This window comes from Myzus persicae, unplaced genomic scaffold, assembly GCF_001856785.1.
Source record: "Myzus persicae strain clone G006 unplaced genomic scaffold, MPER_G0061.0, whole genome shotgun sequence".
Taxonomy (NCBI): domain Eukaryota; kingdom Metazoa; phylum Arthropoda; class Insecta; order Hemiptera; family Aphididae; genus Myzus; species Myzus persicae.
Window position 1 is genome coordinate 3,709 of NW_019101087.1, and position 10,016 is coordinate 13,724.

Consider the following 10,016-nt stretch of genomic DNA (forward strand, 5'->3'; position numbering starts at 1 on the left):
TGGGACCGAATTCTATTAACGACTTGTATTAAGACGAACTACATTTTTGACATTTTTTTTTGCTTTCCTGTTAAAAAACCCGACATTTATGAATAAGGTTTGTTCCAGCTTGAAATATAAAGCAGATGCAAATTGAATAACGAATATATAATTGTATATCCATATGCTGATGATACGAATCTGATCACAACTGGAGGATTCCACGACATTTGATCCGGTAAATAATATCCGTCCACAAATGTATTGACGTTGGATCAAAATCGGGCTTACATTTCAACAATTGATTCAATACTTCTATATATGAATCTTTTATTCTTTCGGTCATTAAAACTTAAACTAATGGTAATAAGCATTCGTTTTTATGACAATGTATAGTATACAACTGTGAAAAAATATATATGATCGATTTAAAGGTTCCACGCTAAACCAACTATCGGATTTCTGAATCTCAATCAAATTACGTTGCGTTGAACATATTGTAATTCTATTTTCATTATTTTCACTATCATAAGTTAAAAATATTTCATTTTTTTAGTAAATTTGAATGAATCAGCTATGATCAAACCGTTTACTTGGCTAGGATTAATTGGTGGATTTTCTTTTATTACTCGTGTTCTCAGAATTATTCTAAATAGCGCTTTAATTGTAGGTACTTGTCCTATTACCGTAACAGACACATCTTCAAGATGTTCACTGATCATATTTCTTGTGCTTTTTTGTTCATTTGCAGCTGTTTCTTTCATAGAATTAACCACCTTTTTAGCTTCAACTTGAGCAATATTTGGCGAATGACAATAGGCCGTTACTCTTATTAACTCCAATTACATTTTTTTTTTTAAATAAAAAATATAAAATAAAAATATTAACATAAAGTATAAATAATATCTCGGTCTATTGACTCTATCGTTATACCTAATATATAACTGTTATTGATGACCGATAATCTGAAAACGAATACAGTGATTTCAATTTTACACATTGTAAAATAACATAATTATTTTCGTAATTCTACCATCACTTAATAGTTAATACCCCCCACGGTTGGGAACCACTGCTACCGCGAGTATTACACCCGACACAAGTTCAACTGAATTGAGTATGATTTGTAATTAGTATTGAAGTTCTGCTTCTATTCAAAACTACACAGGTCAACACTCCTAGAAAATTCCTATGTTAGTGAACTTGAAAAAAGATTTCATCAATTGGAAAAACAACTTAAATAACAGTTAACCCAACCGATTTCTGGTGTGTAATTCCTACTGAAGATAGAATGGTTCCAGTAGGGGTCTTTCTACCCTAACAATGCTTTTCCTTAATCCTTTATATTGTATTTTACTCACTTCAAGAACATTAGTTTACGTATTCTGTAATGAAGCAATGTCCGCCATTATATCACTATTGGTAGGAATAAAACAACTTTAATGTCATATGATAATCTTCGATGGTAGGCTCTCCGGGAAAGCTACAATTAGCATATTGCAAAACACGGCTGCATGAATGCAACCCAATAAACTTTTTTTGCGGACAAAGAATACGGAGTAAAATAGAATTGAGTATTCGTGAATAATGACACCAGTCATTCATGTCTCTACCGACAATATTATGCACAAATATCAATAAGTAGAAACAGAATAGAATGATATATGTAATATATTAGTCGTTACTCGTTAAGTAAAATCATTATTAAAAATGCAGATGAACTTGGAAATGAATACAACAAATGCTCAATTAATAGACATTGTTTTATCTACAAAATTCAATGACCTAGTAATAGTAATTAAATAATTCAAACAAATTAGTCGGCTATCTCTTATAAATCAGGACTTGTTCATCGAAGTACTTTGATTAAAACACAGCACACTTAGTGTAGACAGTTAATAGTATTCAGTTTAAATTTATTGTCGTAATATATAATATAATATTATATTTATAATAAGAAAAAGTTAACTTAGATAATTCCTATATATCTAAGTTTGCAATATAATAACATAATGTATTTATATTACATCAAGTCGACATAATTGAATCATTAAAATATGTGGAAAAAGTCGATAGTTTATCTGAAAACAAAAATAATATATCAGTTTGGTTTAATTTAGTGTACCTTTTGCTGTTTACTGACGTATCGCAAATATACATATTATATACTTCAGATAGGCACAGGACGATTTATGGCGATAACCAAACTACACGAGATATCGCAATTCGACCATAATAGCGTGGGCCGATGATATTTCCTGGACCTTGTACTCACACAAGGGATAGTAAGCGCCTGCAATATTCTGTCGATATGAGATTAGTGGTGGAGATAAGACTTATATATTGGAGACCCGAGCACCCGATATTCAGACGTGATTGATTAGAGTGAGTACAAACATTTTCACGAAAACAGTCTCTCTAAAATTATTCAACTACACAATAAATATTCAAACAGTTTTACGTCCACACTAAAATTCATGTTTATATATTTATATAATATTTACCTACCATGCACTACTTATGTTTACCTTTTAACGTCGAGCTGCTGAAACTAATTCGAAAATAATTAATTAATTCTTATGATCTATTAATTTGTGAGTTAACTAAAATATTAATTCTTACCGGTTAAGTTACTAGAGCTGTACGCATAGCAAAAAATATTTGGATATTTAAAATGCCCAGGAGCTAAAAAACAAAAAGACAAACAAATTAATTGAATTTCTTATATCAATTTGTATTTATATTTATTTGAATATATTTATAGACCATAGCACTTATACATAGATATTTAAATATATATTTTAATATAATATACGTTTTATTTAACGTTCGATATTTATTTTTATTGTTCAGTAGCCATTTTATTAGGTACACACTATTTACGGCAGTAGAATAATTCCTAAGAAAATGATCCAGTGGTGCTGAAATGATTTCAATTAGGTTCAAGTTGGTTTTTAGTGTTAGATACTTCATACATGTTACATTTTATGCTATTATGGAGACACAGTTATAAATACATATGAATTATAAAAGATTTATAATTGAAACATGTAATAATACATAATTATAGATCGTTGACAAAAATAACTTACCTGGGTAAACGGTGCCTCTCAATAAATCCAGCTCTAATATAACGTAAAATACAGGTTATTACTCGTAGGTATATACTTTCCATTGGCTAATAATAACACATTTTATGTAGGGTATGCATACAATAAAATAATACAACTGACGGAATATGAAATGATTGGGGTGATTTTAATATTATAGAGTTGGAGTATAATGTTTCAATTTTAATAGTGAGAGATGTACTGAACATCTGTATTGTATAATTTGTACAACGGAAAGAGATACTAACGCAATAAGTAATAAACTAATAACTATTAACAAGATAAAAGGCACAACTGTACATAATGGCGGTCTCCAAAGATTTTTACAATTACCCACAAACTACAATATTTCTCCTTATACGATGGTTGGTACGTCTGATCGTTGTATTAATAAAAAAAGCAACAAAAATACAATGAATTCTATGACGTGACTTAACGATGTTTTCAACCCCCATACATAATTATAATAATATACATACGGTGGTTTTTAAATAATCAAATGATATAGTATAGCCAAAGCTGTAGCGAGGGGGGAGGTTGAACCCTGAATCCGAAATTTCTGGCTAAGGGCCTTGATTTTCATATTTTATCATATAATATAATATATTTATACTCAACCACACCCCCCCCCCCTAAATATTTTTCTAGCTACTGTCTTGAGCATTGCTATGTAATAGGAAATCGGTATGAATATACATTGTAACATTCTAAAGATCGCACTTAGTGTTATTAATATTACATCTTTTACAATAGGATTAATGTGTATTTTTATTTGTACTATCTATTGTAATATATAATCATCTCTAAGCACAGTATACATTATACAATACTTAGATGTAACTTGTAATGTATATTTACTCAAAACAAGAGCGACTGAACTAATATCATCAATATCCAAAAATGAATAATCTGTAAAATGATAAATCCTGTCATTCAAAAGTATTATTTTGTTATTGCTTTTTTATTCCAAAATGATTAACTACATATACTCGAGATTTGTGAACGGAATTACAGAATCCAATGTATAATAATCATAGACATATATAATAATATTATGTGGCTAACTGTTTTTTTTATTATTAAATACCGTTATCACATCAAAATGTAAACATTGTCGTTTAGGCAGGTATGGCAATTTTGCCTTCAAAGATAGACCAATGTCGGCTATCTAGTTGTTTATGTATGTTTATGGTAATAATATATATTATTAATTTAAGAAAAGATATAAAATTATCAATTTAGCCTGTTGAAATAAAGTAAATAAAGTAGATTTTTAGTTTTTGATCGAATATCTAAGCAAAATGATTTTTAATAGCTTTATGGAGTGTTTAAATAATAATAGTTTGTAAGATGAATCGATAAAACAATGTGATATTTAACAAGGATTCTCAATAAATTAATAGCAAATTGAAGAGGAAATTTTAGTAATTGGCCAGAAATCAATAACCAATAGGACGGAGGTATGATATAAATATAAGTTTGTGGAAACAAAAAATCAGTTACATTTATTGATGTTATTTTGGATACTCGACTAGAGTGGATAATATTATAATACATAATCTACAATGCTGATACATCAAACATCCAAAGAAAGATTCATTTAATGTAGGTACTAAAAATATGATCATACACATCATGAGTAGGTGACTCAAAAATAATAATCCAGATTCGAAATTGAATTACAAAAAATAATCGAAGCTATGAATGAATTCTTTACATTTCAGCATCTTATTCTACACTGACGTCAATATATGGTATCAGCAACAGAGGAGTAAGCAGTCATATTTGTGTCTTATAAATGTAGCTATTTAATCTATTATACATCATACAAACGAGTTGAAATATCTCTTAAATAAAAGGCTAGGACAATTAGGAACAACATTAACCCTAACACGAAAAAAATTTAGAAATTCTCAAAAAACTATGATGAATACATTTTGCAGAATATGCTGACAACAGAACATAATATTAAGGTAAGTATACAATGAAATAACCGGACTTAGTGTGAAAGGATGTGGTGTTTGTAGTATAATAGATGTACTGAATGTCTGTATTGTACCTACTAATTATTCGATAGATTATACGAGACAATAGACTAACGTGATATTACTATATTAGTAAGAAAGACAACAATAATATTCATAATGTATTTCATCATCTATAAGTACAGAAAACATGAAAAAATATTTTAAAAATAACATAGTACATAACTGTAAAGTGTACTTACATAAAGCATTTAATACATCAGTAAAATTCGATTCTAATTCGGCTTCTATAAAAGAATAAATATTCCTAAACATAAATCTCAGTTGGTTACTACTTTTACTTATTTTAGCCTTATTACCTAAACACACTTGTGTACATAATTACAATATAAAGATGCATATATGATGCAATTTGAATCATTTATTTATCTTGATGCAACTAACCATGACAGTCTTTTTTCAAGAATGCATCGAGTAAACACCTATTCAAAACATTTGACATGGCGTCACAGCAGTGGTAATCTATGTGTATTCTATAACGTGGTAACGTGTGTATTATTGTAATATTAGGTAATATATAATATTAAAGAAGAATAAAATATTCTGTTTTCGTTTGGTGTCTCCTCATCTGTTTATAAATGTATACATTGGATCTCCAAAAATTGAACCGAACGATGACAATGAAATATTCCTCTGATACTTTTGGAAAACATTTACAAATTATAATTATAATATATATAATAATAATTTAACCTATGTTTTTACAAAATATTATTTAACATTTTTAAATTTTAACATAACCATATATAATAACTTAAATCAATATGTATTTATTCATTTTCTTCACCTTCGTCTGTAATTTAATTATTGTCAAATTGTAATAAACTTCTCACATCATTATCGAACTCGATTATTTATGTAGAATTTCAGAAGAAAAAGTGTATTCATATTTTTTTTTTTAATTTTATACATTATGGATAATTCAAGCCTATAAAATAGTCTTATCTTCTTTTTGAAGCTCCAGTCGGTTTGGTGAACCGTCGGTTTGCGTATAACGTCTACTGTTTCACCCAGCCCCCTTGGCGGTACATACTACACTCGTCTGTTTAATTTATTCTTCTCCTTTGGGCCTTGAGGCATACTTATTCGATACATACTATCCAATCAAATAACATGATTTGAGTACTTTTCTTGTTTCCAACAGTAAACAATATATTGTTCTATCAACAAAATTACGTGTGTCAGTAAGTAGTGACATAGAGGTATATGCATTAAAACAGATGTCACTTATGTATTATTCTAATGTACACAAAATGACAAAAAAAATGCACAGATACTTAGTGGAGCTGTAACACACACAGAACCGTTTTGTATTTGAATCCATTTCTTACCAGTACAACCCTTATATGAACAATAAATTGTGTTCTCAAAATGTGTTTGTCATGCTAATCACGGTTTTTTACTATGAGCTGTTGGATCAAAAAATGTAACCATTTATAATTGTATAATCTCTATATTTCACTTGTATTTAACATGCTTGCAAAAAGTTATCGTTTTTATAATGAGCAACTTATAAGTGTGACTTTGAGACTGTTATAAAAAAATGCAATCTATTTATATTAATGTTCGTCATGTTAAGCGGAAGGATCGTAATTATTTCATAAAAAGGCCGAACTGTCACAGATCATCTCTTATATGTATTTCAATTACATATTATAATATATTTAATTATCCATAAGCACTGTATCCATTATGAAATATTTGTATATAATAATATAAATTACTTGAAATGTATACTTACTGAAATCTCTCATTACCAATTCCATTTCATTATTAGTTGATTGACTTCTATCTATAAAATAAAAAAATTACATTGGACATAAATCTGTGTTTGTTGATGTTCTAATATTTCAATGTGATAAACTACACACATTTTTGCAAGTAAATACAACATAAAAATATAAGTACAATTATACTGAAATCATTAATTTAGCACTGTGCAATGAAGTATGGCAGACAATTTTAACTTATGGATCGAATATAGAAATAAATTATTTCACTGAAATCATACAGGGTAAATATCAAAATGTGTGGCCGCCTAAAAAACAACGATATTATTATTAATTGTTACTATACGCCACCGACCGACACACACACACACACATACACAATCACCTTTTTTATGTAATTATTGTTTTATTTTTGTACTGCATTATGCTATCTTGTGAATTATTATAGAATATTATGTAGATTACTTATGCCTCGAGACCTTCGAGTCGCGGCGGAGTCAGCATAAGCCACCGCAGTGTCTTATAGTCTTCTCGTTTTTTCTACTTTCCGTATATAGCTGTCGGAATAATATTGTCTTGGTCAAATCGCCGTCATATTATAACATTATTTTATTGTCGCCGACGTGCATCGCCAAATGTATAACTTTGTGATATTATTATTTTTGTAGATACCTAACGTAATTGTTTATTAGCAAAATAAATATGGATATCAAAAATATTTTTGTTCATTTTATGATGTGTTTTTCCGTGTATTGAGGAGTATATGATTTGCGGGAGCGGGACCAATAAATAGCTTTCCGTTCTACGTTACACAAGTTCCGTTTTATCAAGTTATTAATCCTATGTTAAATTATAGCAATCTGCCGGGACCATAATACATTTCCGCACAAAAAAGGATTCCTTCTTATCAAGGGTTCAAATAAGACAGGCTTCACTGCATGTATATACTATTGATGTATATGATTATTATTGGCGGCTCTGATAGCTTATCGCATCATTTATAATTATGGCATTATGCATTTATTAATTGTGTCAGGCGGCCAATTAGTATATTATTTTTACTTTTTGGACCAAAAGGGTCATACAATTTGTATACCTTCTGTGTATTATTGTAACATTTATTACTATAAAATGTAGTATTTAAAATTGTTCCATAACACAACAAATCAATTATCAGAATAGTTACCATAATTTGTATTTATTCAGTTACCTTTCTGTTATTAATTCTTTAAGCACACACGCACAAACATACACACATATACTTACACTCCACACATTATCGTTCAATAGTCTTGCTCGCCGACCCCGCCCTCTTCTTTTGAATTTCTAATACGTGTATACACACATCACACATCGGTCGTTGTGTGATTGCTTACCGGAGAAGCAGCGACCAAGCTTACGCTCTATAATTATTGTTCCGTACCTAGCGCGTACACAATGGATACCAGACATCTTGATAAACCGATGAAACTTTGGGGCTATCATAAGTTAGTGGCAACAAAAAATTGGTTCAATTAATTTGTGTTATTTTGAGTTGTCGACTCACATTGGTTATACATATTATACAACAACTCAAAACCTCAACAAATAATTCATTTAATCCAAAGTTGTCCAACCAGCAGCTCTCAAAACATTAAAATTTTATAGCACTTTAAAAGACGCATAATATGTGGCTTATATATTCAAAATATAATCGATTTAAAAGGAACATTTGAGCACCCGAGTTAGGTCCTGAACTCAAAGTCGTTATAATAAATCGCTTATATCAGGGATTATTTTATTTATTCTACACTACGGTTGGTTTCATGTATTTTCATGGACTACACAGATTATCTTTGGTATCACACTATTTAGATTCATAATATTTATTTGTAAATTATGAAGGTAATAAGTCTAATAACATTTTCCTTCGCATTTTAATAGATGTAGTACTGTAAAATCTAAATGGAAGTTAGGCCAATGATGCAATTAAATCATTTTTTAACAGTCTATTTTTTTTCCTTGTTAGTTTACAAGAATACAATTGACCATTTATTACTCCATGAAAATATTATTTCCTATCCCTTAAATCCTTGAGGCTGAATTATAATAATATATTTATATTGTTGTCTTCATATACAAATGTAATAACATTGATAACTCTGTAATAGCCGATATGTATGAATTTAAACTGTAACATTCTAGATATCGCGTTACGTGTTATCTTTTATACCTATTCCACTAAATGATTAATGCATGTAGAGTGTTTGCATTTTTACTATTTATAGCAACATATTAAATTATCATTAACGACAGTACGCATTATATAAATAATGATAACAGTTTACGGATATATATGTTACCGTCAATGTCGTAAATTCAGGTAATGATGATATTGACTAGAAAATTAATATAATGCCTGGGTAACTTGGTCATTATCTATAATCAACATATATTTGTAACATTGACTTGATAAATCAGACGATGTTATAATTTGATAAATTCACTAGTTATTATAACATATCCTATCGTCGTGTAGTCAATGTTATCTTTTATCGTTTTAACTTTAAAAACCCACGTTAAGATTAGGTATCTGTTTTATAACGAATAATAATAGGTATCTTTTATAGTTTTAATACTCACGGCAACTAACCTAACATAAGTATTGTTACAGTCTACGTTGTACTTTCGTATAATATAGTTTATAGTTTTGTATAGTTTTTCATTTCGAAAAGTGTTGAATTGTTTTATTAAAAAAATGAATTCAAATGAAATGCGTCAAAAATTTTACAAAGCATTATCTGATTTATTGAAAAATAAACGTGAAGATAATAAATCATTTTTAAACAAAGAAGAATATATGTTAAGATTGCAAGAAGTTAAATTAGCTAAGGAAAAAATTGGGAAGAAAAGTGCAAAGGATTACAGATACATTCGTAAGTATGATATAATAACACTCAATGGGCAAGAACGACTTATTAAATCTATAAGTAATAATTCAGAAAATGTACACTATTATGTATCAAATGACGAATTATTTGATATTTTACACGATAGTCACATTGCAATAGGTCATGGTGGTAGGGACCGCATGGTTTATGAATTAAAGACAAAATATTGTAATATTACCAAGGAAACTATTATGATATATTTAAGTCTTTGTATGCATTGTG

General features: G+C 28.9%; 1 protein-coding gene across 1 annotated transcript; it reads right to left on the minus strand.

Annotated features, from left to right (window-relative positions):
- Positions 1–393: 393 nt before the first annotated feature.
- LOC111027680 lies at positions 394–8,316 on the minus strand. The gene is made up of 3 exons (XM_022306078.1): positions 8,310–8,316; positions 6,859–6,926; positions 394–815 (listed from the first exon to the last, which is right to left on the minus strand). The coding sequence occupies exons 1-3, from the start codon at positions 8,314–8,316 to the stop codon at positions 513–515; spliced, it is 378 nt and encodes a 125-aa protein (XP_022161770.1). The 3' UTR covers positions 394–512.
- Between the last annotated feature and the right edge of the window lie 1,700 nt (positions 8,317–10,016).

Coding starts and splice junctions, on each gene's coding strand:
- LOC111027680 (XM_022306078.1), bottom strand. Junction 816..6,858: donor TCAGTAAGTATACATTTCAA/GTAATTTATATT, acceptor ATGTAATTGGAG/TTAATAAGAGTAACGGCCTA.